The sequence below is a fragment of the Galeopterus variegatus genome, unplaced genomic scaffold (assembly GCF_000696425.1).
Source record: "Galeopterus variegatus unplaced genomic scaffold, G_variegatus-3.0.2 Scaffold2875, whole genome shotgun sequence".
Taxonomy (NCBI): domain Eukaryota; kingdom Metazoa; phylum Chordata; class Mammalia; order Dermoptera; family Cynocephalidae; genus Galeopterus; species Galeopterus variegatus.
The window spans coordinates 147,378-163,931 of NW_007728986.1; the positions used below are offsets into that span (position 1 = coordinate 147,378).

Here is a 16,554-nt window from a genome sequence, read left to right on the forward strand (position 1 = left end):
AGTGATTGTTCCATATCTCATTATCTTTCCCGAACCTGATTATTAGCTCTGATTTTTCTGATCGCTAGCTGCTGTTCATGATGAATTGTGTGCCATTAATGCCAGCTGGTTCCCTTAAACAGGACCCACCATGCCAGGGAAAACGAGCTGGCATTCAGAGCCACCAGCCACTTGGCTTTTTAATTTTAATGGGCTCTACCAAATGTTCCAGGCCAAAGAGCCCCTGAGGAACTAGAACAGACGGGCTCCCAACCCCCAGTCTACAGTCCACCCCGGGTTCTCTCCCAGGCGGTGGCTGTCCTTAGTGCTGGGGCAGTAAGGCTTGGGCTGGGTTCCAAGGAGGGGTGAGGGTAAGTGGCTTCTTGCCTCCTCTGTTTCCATGCCCTCCCTGCCACTGGGCTTGTCATTGATCGGTGGGTGGGATGACATCACTGACTCCTAGAGAGCTCACAGCTACACACATGCCCAGGTCTGCTCCACATCATGCTGGTCCCCAGCCCTTTCCCTGGGCTTGGGCATGTTGGCCGTGCTCTCAGAAACGTAGCGTGCCTCACTAAATCTCACCCCATCCATGAGGGGGACCCAGGTGGGCTTCAGGGAATAAGAGGCAGAAGAGACCTGGATCTGGGGCATTGTTTTCTCTCTTCTTTCTTCCTCCTTCCCCTGGGCTCCCCCCCACTCTGGACTGTGCCAGGCCTAGCCAGTGGGAAGAATGGCCAGCCAGGGAGGGGAGGGCCTCAGAGTGTGTGGGGGGGTAAGTCTGAGCACTTGCTACAAACAGGGCCTCTCTTCCTTCCTGTCCTCCCACTGCACTCAAGCCCTGCCCACCCCAGGAGGCAGCCATGCGGAAGGGTCCAAGGGTCCGAGCCTCTCTGCTCACTTCCTCCAATGGCTCCTGCTCCTCCTCCTCCAGCACTTCCTGCATCTTGCCAAATCAGCGTGTGGGGCTTTGACCCCAGTCCTTCCGACTTCCAGCTGCTGGAGCGGAGTGGTGCAAGGGTCCCATCTTCCCTGACAGAAACTGCCTTCCCTTTTCCACTGTTATGGACTCCAGGCCCAACTGGCCTTCGTCAGGGAGCCTCTTGCTATGCACATGGCTGGTTTTAGGTGGTGTACAGACATGACAGCATCACTCCTTGAGATGGGAAACAAATGGAAAGTAAATAGCACAGCAGTTACAAGCGAAGCTTTGGAACTAGCAGGCCCTGGCTTCAAATCCTAGCTTTACCTGCCTTTTAATAGCTGTCTGTCCTTGGACAAAGTTACTTAACCTCTCCGAACCTACCTCTTATCCATGAAAAAGGGCAATATGGCCTATGTATAAGCCTTGCAGTGGGGATTTCATTTAGATATTTCATGTGAACATGTGCTGAGTGGCCTGGCATGCAGGAGGGGTTCACTGTCTTCTCTCCGAGCCCCTTCTTCATTTTGTCCTTCATCACTAATGCCCATCTATGTGTCCTCCAGCCTCCTCCCACGCATTCCCTCTCTGTACTTTTTTGGGCGTGGGGACAGGCCATTTCTGAGTCACTCACTGCAGAGAGTGGGGATGACCTGGACTTGATGAGTTCCATCCACGTTCATTTAGATATTTCATGTGAACATGTGCTGAGTGGCCTGGCATGCAGGAGGGGTTCACTGCCTTCTCTCCGAGCCCCTTCTTCATTTTGTCCTTCATCACTAATGCCCATCTATGTGTCCTCCAGCCTCCTCCCACGCATTCCCTCTCTGCACTTTTTTGGGCGTGGGGACAGGCCATTTCTGAGTCACTCACTGCAGAGAGTGGGGATGACCTGGACTTGATGAGTTCCATCCACATGGTAGGGCAGCAGGGCCCAGCGTGGCTGGCCACCCCCCAGCCTGCCTGCTGTTCCAGCAAGTGTGTCCAAGCTGCCAGGCCTCTCCCTGCCTCCCAGTCTTCCCTCAAGCGAGCAGGCAGCACAAGGATTGGATTCTGAGCATTAGCTCGAGACTTAGAATGGAGGGGGGCACCTGAAAGCGCAGGCTGGGTTTGCCGGGCACTAATCTGGCTCCATGGGGCCCTGGGCTGCCCAGGGCCTGGCGGGCCGGCACTCCCTTGTGTTCCTGGGCCTCACAGTTGCAGCCCTGCCTCGGCTGCTGCAGGCACCCAGCAGCCCTGGAGGCATTTGCTAGGTTCTGCCTCTCCCCCAACAACCCAGAAATTTGAGGCCAGAGCCAGGCCTGAGGGCACAGGATGGCCTGCTGAGCCCCTACATGTGCCAGAGCTGAGACCAGGCTGCCCCAGGCCTGGTCAGACCAGGAGTCCTTCCACGGCTCCTGCCGCCCCCTCCTCCCAAGCAAGATCGACAGGGCAGGGGCTGGCTCTGGCCTCAGTCTGGGGGAGCAGAGGCCTCTTCATACCATCTTCTGGGCTGGCCACATGTGTCTTGCATGTGTTCATGTTTTTCCCTTCTAGAAAGTCCTCTTTCTCTGCCTAGCCTAACCCTGCCTTCTCTCCTCCCAGAAGCCCTCCTACCAGCCTTTGCTGATCTCTCCATTCAGTCATTTGTTGTTTCATGTGTTTATTCTTTAATCACCAGTTTATTGAACATGTACTATGTGCCACTCAGTGCAGCCCTAAGTGCTGGGCATACAAAGGTGAAAAAGGCATGGTCCCTCCCTCCAAGTCCAGTGACATCATTACTGTATGGCTTCATTTATTGAAGCTCTTATGATGCTCATGCTCAACACTTCACATACATCCTTATAACAGCCCTGGGATGTTGTAGATTTTACTGTCTCTTTTTACAGATAAGGGCACTAAGACAGAGAAAGGTTAAATGACTTAGCCGTCTAAGGACCCATTGCTAGTAAGTGACACTCGAGGTGGAACATAGAGGTGGGCCTGAAAGGACAGGTGTGGCCTGTGTAGAGGAGGGAAGCATTCTAGGATAGGGACCAGCACTGGCAAAGGTCCCAAGGCCAGAAGTATGCATCTCACAAACAGCAAACTGGGCTCACAGGGTTGGATGCAGGGTGTTGGGGAGTGGGGAAGAGAGGTTGTGAAGGCTGAGACTGCTGCATGGAGTAGATTGTACCTTCTTGTGTAGTCTGGGGAGGAGCTGGTGGTGGTAGACATGAGCAGACAGCTCAGGGCATGGACTGGAGTGGAGAGGGCCCAAAGCAGAGGTGAACAGGGGCCTGGTATCCTTGGCTGGGTGAGGGGAGCTGGGGTTTGAGTGAAGGAAGGGGCAAAGCTTTGGAACCAGGAGACCCTGGCTTCAAGTCCTAGCTCTACCTCCTTGTAATAGCTGTCTGTCCTTGCCCAAAGTTACCTAACCTCTCTGAACCTGTCTCTTATCTGGGAAAAGAGGTAACATTGCACCCTCTGTCCTGCTCTGAGCTACTCTGCTTAGCCCCGCAGTCACCTGTGGGCAGGTACGTGAGTCTCCTTCTCCTGAGCCCTCGTGGTGTGGCTAGGCTCATCTCTCGGCCCACTGTGGAGCCTCAGAAAGGTGCTGGTTTAGAGGCGGGGGTGGGAATGAGGGGTTCCTACATTTCATTTATTTGCAAATTCTGTATCCTTCTAGCAGCAGCCACCCCACCATCCCATCCCTTCCCCCTCCCCAGAGTGTATGCGCGTGTGTGTTCATGTGTATGTGTGCACGTGTGTGTGTGCGTGTATGCATGTGTCTGCGGTGCTGATGCTTTACCTCTCTCCCTCCTTCTCACGGGCTGGTTAACTGGGATGACCAGGGAGTGGGACATTAAATAGCCAGACTGGAGCTTTGCAACATCAGGTGACACGGAGGATTAGAGGTCTGGGGGAAGATGACAGTCCTCACTCTCTGCTCTTCCTCCAGTTCTGTCATTTCCTCCCACAAGCCTCTGCAACATCATTCACTTTTTCTGTTTGTTTGTTTTCTTTCTAAGGTGGGCCTTAATGTCCTGGTTCAGAAAGCCAACAAGTTCACCCCAGCCACCCGCCTTCTTGTCCAGAGATTTGTGCCATTCCCTGCCGTAGGTAAGAGCTGCATGTTCCATGCATGGGCGTGGGTGACTGTAGGGTTCCCAGGGAGCTGGAGGGCACTTCCACATCTCTCCTGATTCTCTTGGGAGACAGGGCTCCCAGCTGGAGGAACTGGAACAGAACGCATAGAAAGAAGACAGGATGAGGGGCCCCACTGACCAGCTCCATGCCTGGGATTCTGCTTTTAGCACAGGGGTTCTTAACCTAGGGTCCTCAGACCCTCAAAGGGTCAGTAGACAGAATGCAGTGGATGCTGTGAACTTGGGGGAGGGGGAATATTTACACTAACCTCCAACTGTAATTTAACATTTCCTTCCATTATGAATGTAGGCAGCAAACCACAGTAAGAAGCAGGACCTGGAACTATGTCACCATTAGTAATCACAGATATTTTCATGTCACATTACAGTTGTTACAGAGATCTTAAAATATCATTTATGCTCAACACTAATTCAAATTATCATATTTAGTACATTGACTGATAGATCTTGTTTTTTAATTCATTAGTTAAGCACAGCTATTACTGTATCATAATTTAAAAGATATTTTGATAACTTATTTCAATATAATCCCTTTGTGATCTTATGTATTTTGTTTTCTGCATTCAGAAACATTATTTTGAAAGGGGTACATGGGCCTCACCAGACTGTCAGAGGGGTTCCTGGCACAGAAGAAAGTTTGAAGCTTTGCTAGTCTAGGTTTCAAGCCTTTGGGTATTGTGGCCCTCCAGGGTTTGGAGGCCTTTGCCCATGTGCAGGTGATGTGGGTGTATGTGAATGTGAAGGGGATTTCTCCTGCCCTCAGCAGAGTCCTTGCTGAACTTGGAGTCTATGAGCTCATGATGGATGTCCCAGGGCCCAGGCCTGAATGCCACAAAGCCCGGCCTGGCTCTTAAGAAGCCTATGCCTTGTTTGGAGAGATGGACAAAATAGTGGAACATTTTTTTTTCAATTAAAAAGAAATAACACTGACAGCAGCACAGGCAGTGCATGATTTGTTGTCGAAAGAGAAGTATGTATAAGCAAGTGCTGGAATCATAACACCAGAGTTGCTCATCCGTGCCAGAGGACAGAGACACAGGCAAGCCCAGGACGGGCCTGAGGTTCCCCGACCTCCCTGGTGCCAAGGCTCAGTATGGAGAGTCAGGAGTCAGACCCAGGCTCATGGTCCTGACCCCATCCTTCACCTCCAGGGCTCAGCTTCCCCATTTGTAAGATGTGGGCTCCAGTACCCACATTCCTATAGTCCAGAGCTCCAGGAGGAGAAAATGAGGCCTCAGACCAGGTTCCACTGAGAGCCAAGTGCTTTAAAGCATCTGAAAAGCCCCCATGAGGAGGTGGGAGATCATTACTGGGCAGCCCCACCTTCTTGATGGCCCAGAGGCTAATGAACTCCCAGAACCAACCACCCGGCTGAGCCTTGGCCAACCTAGATAATTGCTATAGCAACTCCACACTTTTAATGAACTCAGCTATTTCTGTTGTGGGCCATTAATGGAATAACTCTTTAGCTCTGACTTTGTTAAGGGGCCTAATTGAGCAAACACGGCTGCCCAACTGGTGTTCCTGGACTGGAGGGTGAGAAGCAGCCCGAGAAGGGGGCAGCTCTCAGCTGCACTGGACTGGATCTGGGACTCGCCTAGATGTAATCTGTCCTAGAGCCAAGCTTCTGATAAGAACTTTGCCAGGGGCCCATTCCAGCCCTGCCGTCCATCTTGCTGTGTGACCTTGGGGTAGTCTTAACCTCTCTGGGACTACTTTGGGAGGGGGATCCCTGCTTTTGGTCTGAGATCCCTGCTTTCTGACATGTCCCTCTTCGAGCATCTTCTTGTTGGGAAGGAGCCTTCAGCCTCCTCACACAGGTCCAGCCACTGTTGGAGGTCTTCTGTGTATCCTTGGCCAGTTGCACAGGTTGCACAGTCCGTGGTTTGCAGCCCTGATTGTCCTAGCTCGCTGTGATCCTGAGAGAAGCAGACAATTTCTGGCTTCTTCCTTGAGCCTGGCTGCCTTCCACCCCCAACCCCAGTCTCTCCTCCCCCCAACACAGGCTTCCTTCCCTCTGGCCCCATGTCCATCCCAGTCCTATCTGCAAATGGGCCCTTGCCAACTCCCCTAGTCACTGCTGACCCAGTGGTGTGCGAGATGAATAGGCGTGGCCATCACCTACTGGTGGCTTAGAGGCCACCATGCAGTCCCTGCACTTGGCCTCACTCCACCTCATCCCCAGGAACCCTTGGCCGGGACAGAGCATCTTTAAGCCTTGCATGCTGGCTGGGCCTGGGTCCTGCCCAGTGTTCACCCTGCTTTCTGAGGTGGGTTAGGCTGCCCCACCATTAAAGGCTACCAAGAAGCTTGCTCAGCACGAGCTTCATCTTGTAGAGGGTCTTTTGCCCCTTCAGGCTGCTGGTATGATGGGGACTCACCAAGCTGTGAGGACACATCAGAGGCCACATCCCCTCTCCCTCCCTCCTAGGCAGGCTGGGAGCCCAAGCGCTGGGGACAGGGAGGCTGTGGGAGTCAGTTGCTTCTGCCCACTGCTCCGCCCTGCTCCTCCTGGGGCTCCTGCTCCAGCCAGAAGTCCGGGAGGTGGGAGGAAACGTCTCATCTCTGGTTCCACATGCTGCCTGAGAGAGAGGCCTGAGACACTAGGTGCAGGACGCCTGGTCCCCACACCTAACTCCTGCCCCTCTCTGCCCACTGTCTCCCATCTGGAAGTGAGACCTCCAACAAGACCCCACCTCAGCCTCTTCCTGTTCAGACCTCCTTGACAGTCACTGCAGGCCTCCCGGGGTTTGCAGAGCCCAGCACTGCCAGGGGCTACACAGCTCTCAACCCCCAGCAGGACTTGCTTCCCCTCAATTCTCATTCTGTGCTGGGAGGGCCCTAAGGCAGAGCCTGCCATCCCCATTTTACAGAAAAGTCAACAATTTCAGATTTGCTGAAAGTTATACTGAGCTGGCCCAAGCCCAGGCCACCCAGGCCCAGCCCGGGGCTATTTCAGACCCACTTGAGTGACCCCTCACCCCCTGTAACTGAGAAACTGAGGGATGTGGTCCAGAAGCAGCTGGGGCAACTCAGTGTCCTGCATGGAGAACTCGCCTTTAAGTTCACTCCTGGTTTTTCAGCCAGGGGTGTATGTTCATGTCCGTGTGCGGGTGTGTGTGTGTGAGTGTGACATGCGTGTGCATGTGTGTGTGCTGAGGTCGTGGAGAGGCCTGGGATGCTCACTGCAGCCACTTCTCTCCCCCAAGGTGTTTTCAGAGCCGAACCGTGGCCCTGGTCTAGAACAGCAATCATGTGGGTATCTCAGTTTCTATTTATACATGGAGACAGTAGGAGAGACGGTGAGCCCAGGAGCATGTGTGCTGGCATCGGAATCGATTGGGGACTGTTAATTAATTTGTTTAGACCTTAATTAATTCTCTAGTTCTTTCTTATTTGTGGACTGTCACGCTAAATTGTGTTCAGGAGCTCGAGCTCAGAGCAGGCCCTCCATTAATTGACGTGTGGTTGCTGTGGGGTGGAAGTTAATGGTTTGGGAAGCTAGGCAAACAGTGTAATAAAGGTCAGTAGAGGAGGCATCGGAAAAGTACACACCCCTATGTCCAGCCACCAGCTTTCATGAGCAGAGTCCATTCTAGGGGGTGCAGGCCCCACAGACAGCCTTCTTGTGGCCTTGGGGAGGGGGCGCTGTGAGGAGTTACCAGCAAAGGGTGGGGGGGTAGGTTCCAGGTCCCACCAGAGGGAACTGGCTGGAGGAATAGACACACCTTGTCAGGAATGGATGGGGCAGGGGCTTTGGAGAGGAGAAAGACCACAGGTGTCACCTCAGCAAGCACGTCTATAAAGCTGGCCCCCCAGGCTCTGTGTATGTGTGTAGAGGGGAGGGCACAAAGCCCTGAAGGTCACCCCCAAACTGCCTGGCTGCGTCCACACAGAGCAGGGAATAAACAGTGAGCGTCAACATTCCCCCAGCTCCCAATGGGGGTAGCCTGAGCCTCAGCACCAGCCAGCCACGACTCCTTCCACAGGACAAGAGCCTTCCTACAAGTACTGGAAATGCCAGCCTGAGCACCCTCTGCTGGGAAGTGACTCCTTTATGTGCCATCCTCAGCAGTCGCTCATGTTAAATGTCACAGTGTATTTCATCATCATGAGAAAATATCTATACTCCCAGTGAGTCCATTGCTCAGGGTGTCCTGGCAGCCTTTGGAAAAAGGTCTTTTGTCCATTCACACCCAAGGTGCCACATACCTGCCCCACCCCCCCGCGTCTATGCCCCCTTCACCCCAGGCCACATGGGTCTTCATGTCATGGATCCCCCCTTCATACCCCTGCTTCCCTTGTCCACAAGGTGCCGTGGCAGTGCTGCCCGAGCCTGCCCTGAGCTCCTGCCCCAGGTCAGAGCACAGCTTCCCAGGCCTGCTGCTCCTCCATCCCTTGTCACCTGAGAGCACAGTACCCTGTGACATGCACTTTCTCTATCGAGGTTGATGGTGCTTCACGTGGCATCCCTGGCCCTTCAGGTGCCTCTGGAGGCCTCGAGTTCCCTCGACCTGCTCCTGCATTGCCCTGCCTGCACCCCACTGCAGCGGTGGTGAATCGTGTAAGCCTCCTCTCCTGCTCCTCGCTTGGCACAGGCCTTGGTACGTGGCCCTGCCTGCCTGGATGCATGCTCTCCCCACGACCTCAGCCCCACCCTCTACCTTCCCTTGGCTGCCAGGCCTCCTGACTTGGCTCAGACACCATCTCCTCCAGGAAGCCCTCCCTGGTAGTCCCAGTCAGGTTGGACTGCAGCTCCTTTTTTATGCCTGTGTCTATCTAGGGACTGCCCATTTTGTTTCCCAGTCTGCCTGTCAGACTGTAAGTACCCCAAGACAGGGGATGCACCTCATTCATCACTGGCCCCAGTCCCCCGCTGTGCCTGGTACATAGTCGGTGCTCAGTCAGCGATCAAATGAGTGCTCGGGCACAGAAGGCTTGAGATCGGGCACTTGCAGCGGACCCCACCCTCATGATATTGGTGACCAGCTTCAGTAGCTACCTGGACATTTATTCTGGATTTTTTTTTTCATTTTTAAAAATAGTCTTTGAGTGTTCTGTTTTCTTACATAAGTTTTTACCACCAGTGTCATCCACTCTGTCAGTTGGCAGGCCTGAGGGGATGACCAGTGGGCCCATCACTTGCCAGGTTATCATGGGCATGCTGTCCAGCCTCTCCGGGCTGTGGTCGCTCTGTCTATAGAATGGGAGCACCAGTATAGCTCTGCAGAGTTCCCGTGGGGACCAAACACGTCCATCTCCCAGTACGTCATGAGCACTCAGTAAATGTTAGTCCTCTTCCAGCTCCATTCCTCTACCTGCCGTAGCCAGGGGTGCCAAGAACCACAGAAGACACATTCTTGTTATTCAGGAGCTTGTTACTTGGGGGCAAGAGGTGGACAAATGCTCACAATGGCACAGAAAACAAAAGTTCCAGTGATAATTGCAATACAGTTTTATAGAAGATGAAAGCCATTAGAAATTATCTTTAAATTACCTCCCAACACATCCAAGATTTTAGGAATCTAATATGAATTGAATTATTTAGGGAGAGGGTGTTGGTTTTTTTAAAAAGGGCGGTGGAGAGATCATTAGAACACGCTGTCAAAGGAATGTGTGGGCATAGGGGTATGGATTTTGAGGAGCCATGCAAGGAAGTTCTCATCAGAGCTTCTGTAAGGATGGGTGGGCTAGGCTGGGTGCCAGCATGAGGGGCAACCTCAAAACTGGCCTGAGTCCCTAGTGTGTATCAGGTTCCAGGAGGACAGGGCAGTGGCTCTTAGTCAGCTAGAGGGAAGTCTGTAGTGGTGATTCCTAGGGCTCTGTCTTCAGTCTCATCCCCTTGGGTTATTTTATGACTGCCTTGGATGGAAACACGGACACCAACCTGGCAGGTATTGTGAGTTCATGGGCAAGAGCACCAGGATTTTAAAAGATCTGTAGAAGTGGGCCAATGAGATCTCACAAGGCTTGATGTAAAGCTTGCTGTTTGCACAAGTGTAAGGGTGCAAAGACCTGACTTGGTCAAGGTACTCAGGACAAAGACCTGGGGATTTTGTGGGCTGTATGCTCAGAATGGGTCTATGGTACGGTGTGTGACTCTGATGACGCTTACTCAGACTTTGGCTGCATTACTAAAGATAGAATGCCTAGAACAAAGGAGTCTCTTTAATTCTGGGTTCCTCACATCAAAATGGGTCTGATAAGTGGGAGTTCAACAAGAGTAGCAGGATCTTCTGAAGAACTAACAGTCTGTTATTGGAATGAGCTGCCTGACCCCTGGGTTTTAGATAAGTGTCTGATTAGCAGACTGGCCCAAAAAGCAGCAAAGGGTACTAATACATGATCAAGTCACTATTTCTGGGCAGCTTGCTCAGGACCTGGCATACAGTAGGTGCTCAGTAAATGCTTCATGAATGGATGGCCTTCCAATTCAGAGGTTTTATAGTTCCTAAAATCCAGAAGGTACAGAAAATGGGAAAGCATAAAGAAGCGGGGAAAGGTTAGGAATGCAGGAGGCAGCAGGGCCTGGTCCGGATGGGCTGGCCTGCTGAGGAAGGGTAGAGGACATGTGAAGGTCTCGAATATTAGCTTAGGGGCTGAGCTTTGTCTTATACTCATTGGAGACCACTGAGGAAGCTGAAGCTAGGGAGCAGCTGTGATAAAGGGAGCTTTTCAGGAGATGAGTGTGAGCAGGAATCTTACATTAAGAGATTCCAAACTTCGGAGTCAGCCTACACCAGATTTATTATTTCTTTAATTTTTATTGCAGGAATCTTACATTAAGAGATTCCAAACTTCGGAGTCAGCCTACACCAGATTTATTATTTTTTTAATTTTTATTTTATTTTTTGTCCTTTTTGAGACCGGCCACACCGTGCTCAGCCAGTGAGCGCTGTGAGCGCACCGGTCATCCCTACATAGGATCCGAACCCGCAGCGGGAGCGCTGCTGCGCTCCCAGCGCCGCACTCTACTGAGTGTGCCACGCGCACTCTCCTGAGTGTGCCACAGGCTCGGCCCCTACACCAGATTTAGAGGTTGATTTTTCAGTCCAGAAATTCCCAGTCCTGAGTTGGTGACACTTCAGTATGGGTTATGAAACTCTCCCCAATTCTCAACTCTCCCCAATTCTAATAGAAGATCTGTGCCGTTTTGCACTGCCTCTCAGGTGGGATAATGGGGAATATTGTGAAATCAAGCAAACATTAGGGTATATATCTTCACTTGATAATCATCACTCCTTTAAAGGCAGAGGGGCTGTATTCTGCTCTTTGTGTATGTGTGAGTGTGTAGGAAGGTGGTGATGTACATACAGGCACACTTTTAATTCACAGACCGTCTCTGGCAGGGACATGAGAACTTGGCTACAGCAGTTGCCTCTGGGCAGAGGGTAAAGCTAAGAGCCAAAGACTTACTGGGGAGGAGACTTACTGTTTATTTATTGTTTACTCTTTTACATGATTTAAATCATTTACTGTGTTGCCTACAAAATAGCGGAAGGGAAGAAGAGAGGTGAGAGAAGATGAGAAAGAGGAGAGAGGAAAGGGCAACGTTACCTTCTTCTCCTTGCAGATGGGGAAGTAGAGTCTGGGAGTACTTTGTCCAGTGTCCATCTGGAGACATGATGGCTGCTCAAGTCTCATGGTTGCAACTAGAATGCTTTGTTTTTTTGTTTGTTTAATTAAAATAGCTATTTTTAAAATGATGATACATAATTGTTGTATAAAATTAAACAATACTGCTTCTCTCCCCAGAGATGTTTAGTGTATATCCCTCCAAACTCAAGTATGCAGCTAAAAGTATATGAATCACTGCCTATTTGTTATATCTATATATAGTAGAAATATGCCCATATAAATATAACAATACAAATGGGATCACACATGCATACTACTCTGTCAACTGCTTCTTAACCTCATAATAAATTTTGGATGTCTTTCCATGGCAGACATAAAATTCTAATATCCTTTTTAACAGCCACAATAGTTCATTCCATGGCTATTTTTTAAGAATTATTAAATATTTCAAACACATAGAAAATTGAGGAAATGGAGAAATAGCAGGTTAGATACACTCAAAGCCCTCTGTGCTTGATTCTGGTCTCTTCTCCCTTAGGAAAGCCACTAACCTGGAGTCAGCATATCCTCCCCATTTAGGTGTTTATATTTTATCATATGAGTACATACCATAGACCATCAATTGTGTTATTTATGTATTTTTTAAAACTTACCTTATCTGTATCATACTGTACATATATCGCTGTGAAACTTGCTTTTGATTGTGGTTTTGAGATTTCTCCAGGTTAACACATATACATTCATTTCAGCTGCCGTAGGGACTGTGTGGGATATTTAGCTTGTTTCCAGTTTCTCGTTATTTATTATACACTGTTCTACTGTCAACAACCTCGTACCTGTGTCCATGTGCACATGAATAAGAGTTTCTCCCGGGCAGGGGTTTTCAAACCTTCATCTGTATCACAACCACCTGGGGAGTTTAAAAAAAAAACAAAAAACAAAAAACAAAAAACAAACAGATCTGGCCTTATCTCAGATTTGGTTTTAGTTATGCAGCCAGTGTAGAGAATCACTGAGCTAGGGTATATACCTAGAACAAAATGAGCACGTTAGAGAATATGCACATTTTTACCTTTACTAGATATTGCCCAGTGGGCATACTGCCTTTACTCCACCTGCAGGGTATAAATTTTTGTTTCCCTACATCTTCTTCAGCACCTCTTCAACATTTGATATTATCAATCTTTTAAATTTTCGTCCACCTGAAATGGTTCATTTCTCATTTTAATTTGCATTTTTCCAATTCTCAGGATAGTTGGGAATCTTTTCTTAACATTATTGGGCATTTGGGTTTCCAAATAGAAGACAGAATGAGGAAATCCCTATTGTATACCATACACAAAATATATTCCAGACACATTAAAGACCTAGATGTGAAAAGTAAAATTGTAAAACTTTTGGAAGAAAATATAGATGAACATTGGAATAGGGTAGAATTCCTTAATGACACAAAAAGTATTTATCAGAAAGGAAAGGATTGCTTATTTGACTACATATTAAACTATATGACAGAAGACACTGTGACCAGGGTGAGAAAAACAAGCCACAGGTTGGGAATAGGTGTTTACAAGCCATTTAACCAATGAGGATTAGTCTCTGAAACATATAAAGATCTTCTCCAAATTGATTTTTCTCCTAGATTCAGAGATCTATCTTAGAGTATTGGTAAGATTGAGTTAATATTTATTGGGTTTTAAAAAACATTTTATGAATTTCCTACTCATATTTTTCTGTGGTTTTGAGCACTATCTTTTTATTAATAATTTTTAAAGCTCTTTATACGTTTTATGGATTTTTTTTTTTTTTTGGCTGAAATTAGCAGATACCCTTAACTCAAACTAGCTTCAATAATAAAGGAATTAATTACTTTACAAAGGGTGAGTCCCAGATAAGGCATCCAGGGCTCTGACTTCTAACTGCTCAACCAGCTTCCCAGCTTCATTCATGGTTATAACATGGATGCAGCAATTCCAAGCATCACATCCAGACCCAACAGTGTCCAGAGGACTAGGGCTCTGTCTGCCGGCCATGCCTCCTTAGGTCGGAGGAGGCCTTTCCCAGAAGTCCCCAGCAGACATCCCTCATTGGCTAGGTTTGGGTCACATGTCCCTTCCTACACCAATCACTGGCAAGGAGCAGATTTATTACTATTAGTTTGGACTAATCTTTTGGAAATAAAAGCGCTGTTGCGAGTTAGTCACCACAACTCTTCATAGATTGATATTAGTAGCCCTTTTTTTATATATAATGAATGTATTTTCCCTGTTTCTCATTTCTTATAATATGGTTTATAAGTAGATCCTAAATGCCATACTTCTAAGAGGCCTCAGTTATAAGAGGTATTAATATAGCAGCCCTTCAGAAGAGGAGAGAACTATAATTAATGTTCATTGGAAGGAATTAGCAAGCGTCACTTATGCATTCGCTTTCTTCAGTACCACAGAGTTGGAGTCCGAGCCTTCTTCACATTTTCTAATTCTCTTTTGGATATTGGTTATTAAATGCAGCATCATGGCCACCACTGCTTTTTGTAGTTTCTGCTTCTAATGTTGACCTGGTAGCCCCTTTAAGACTGACAGTATGAGTATAATTTCAAAACATATAAAAGAATGTTGGGAATTTTTGTCTGCATTTCCTATTTGGTTACACTTTGGGTTTCACTATTTTCTTTCCTTGAAGGAAAAAATATTCCTGAAATTAATGAGCTTCTTTAGGAAGTTTCTGACATATAGATACCTAAGTGTGGGACTCATGAATAAATTATGCCAATCCCTGCTGGCTTTAAAATTTGTATAATCTTCTTCAAGAAGTTTGGTAATTTCTTTTAACGTTTTAGGTAAGTAGCACATGATTATATTCTCATTGTAAAAATTCAAATAATATAGAAAAATTTAGTGTAAAAAAGTAGAAGTCTTTAAGCAACCCCTAATTCTCAAATTGAGTTGCCCTCCCCAAGGAAAGAACTCTGTGAGGTATGAACCTTCCAGACTGTTACCTGGGATTTATGCACACATATATGTGTGTATACCAATTACAGAGTTTTACATACAGTAAATCATTATGTACATACTCAGTAACTTTTTCTCATAACAATTTGTTTTGGAGATCTTCCCATGTGAGTTCCCTAATGGTGGACATTTAGGTTGTTTCTAATTATTTGCTCTTACAAACAGTGCTATAATTAACATCCTTGTAAATGTCTCTTTGTGCATATGGGCAAGCATTTCTTTAGGGTAGCTATCTATGGTTTGGCAATTTCTACTGCCTTTAATTGCATTGCCTGTTATCTGGCAGACGATCTTCTGCATGTACAATAACTTTTCATGTCCGTGCTCCATTATAGTGTAAGTTTTAAAAAGATGTTTTAGGCAACAATTAGGAATCTAAGTTTAAGTTCAAATTCTGTATGGATTGCTGTGGTCAGCTGAGGTGATGCCTGAATGAACAGATACCTCTCCACATTGCTAAGTTCACACATGCACAGGCAATTGTGTTGAGTAGCAGGTAAGGTTACCCCCCCCCCATTCCCTTACAACATCCATTGTGACTTATATCATGATTTTTAAAACATTAAAATATGGAAAAATGCATCTTAGAATTGAGGAGTTACAGTATTTTATTCCCCCCCAATCAATAGCCCATTGCTCCACCTCTGTGTTGAATGGTACTTTCCCTGCAAGTTGATACACCTGCTTTGCCACCAAATTTCCCCCAATGGTGTGTATGTTGCCGGACTGGGATACTGCATCTACTTGTCTGTTCTGTGCTTTTTCGAAGGGCGAGCTCCCTTGGTGTCTTCTTTTCGAGAACTTTCTTGCACATTTATCTTTCTGTCTACTGCTCCTTCTTCTCCCCCACACTGTCCCTTTTACACTGGGTGCTTCATTAGCTGTTCACAATCTGCATGATTTTGCATCGCACTGGGTTAGATGTGAGAACATCTGCAGCAGTCAAGAGCATATTTTCCTCAGGACTTGACACTGAGCTTGCCATCAGCGTGAAGCAATCTTTCTCTCTCATTCCGTGACATCGCCCAGCATTGCTGCTCCAACATCAGTTATGCCTGAGTCTTGAATGGTGTCAATCTGAGTTGAAAATGTGCCAGCTTTCTTAACATTATCACTAACAGACTGCTTAATTAACCTGCTGATACCGTCAATAATAGATCTTGCTGGTGTGTTAGAAAGGAGACCCATGGCCCATGATTACTTGCTCTCTCTCTCTCACTTGTTTAGGCTCCTAGTTTCCCTGTCTTGGGAGCTGGACTTACAGTAGTGAGATGGGAAGGACCAGGGAATGTTTGAAAGGGGTACGGCAGAATTGAAAGTTCCGGATGAGATCATGGAAATGAAGTCAGTGTAACAGACTTCATTAATCAAAGGCAGAAATGGGTGGAAGCCTGTACATACAGCAAGTGCTCAATAGGCAACCAGAGTACACAGCCAGCAGAAGAGATTACAGGGCATGTGCCACCTGAGTCGGCAGTAAGCACCTTGCTGTTCCACGGGAGGAGCCTGGGGGTTGCCATCATTTTGAGATGGTTCTTAGGGTTTTCTCTGTCTTTTTTCCATCCAGTCAGCTCAGATGAGAAGAGGTCATTTTCACCCCCAAAAGTGTCCTAGAGAGGCTGTCTGAGGGGAAGGTGTCTGGGTTTTCACTTCTTTCATGCTTCACCTTTTGTCTCAAGTGGTTTTGTGTTTGAACCAAAGTCCTGCTCTGTCCTGCTATCTGAACATTTCACATTTGGAAATTGGGGAGAATAAGCAGGATTCCACCATGAGCCTGGGGCTTGTGCACCACCACCTCCAAATCTACATCCCTTGTCTTATTTTGTCTTCCCTAAACATGTTCAAAGTGGGGTCTAGAGATGCTTCAGTTGTCCCTGGCTTCCTGTGACCTGGCCTGGGTGCTGTGCAGAGGCTGACATTCCATGTGAGCTCAGCC

General features: G+C 48.0%; 1 protein-coding gene across 1 annotated transcript in view; it reads left to right on the top strand.

The window, feature by feature from the left end:
* The window catches only part of SFXN5 (sideroflexin 5), a 126,201-nt gene that overhangs the window by 77,400 nt on the left and 32,247 nt on the right, over positions 1 to 16,554 (top strand). The window contains exon 10 of the mRNA XM_008583256.1: positions 3,895 to 3,985. Within this exon, the coding sequence (XP_008581478.1) occupies positions 3,895 to 3,985 (91 nt within the window). The remainder of the gene's footprint in view (positions 1 to 3,894; positions 3,986 to 16,554) is intronic.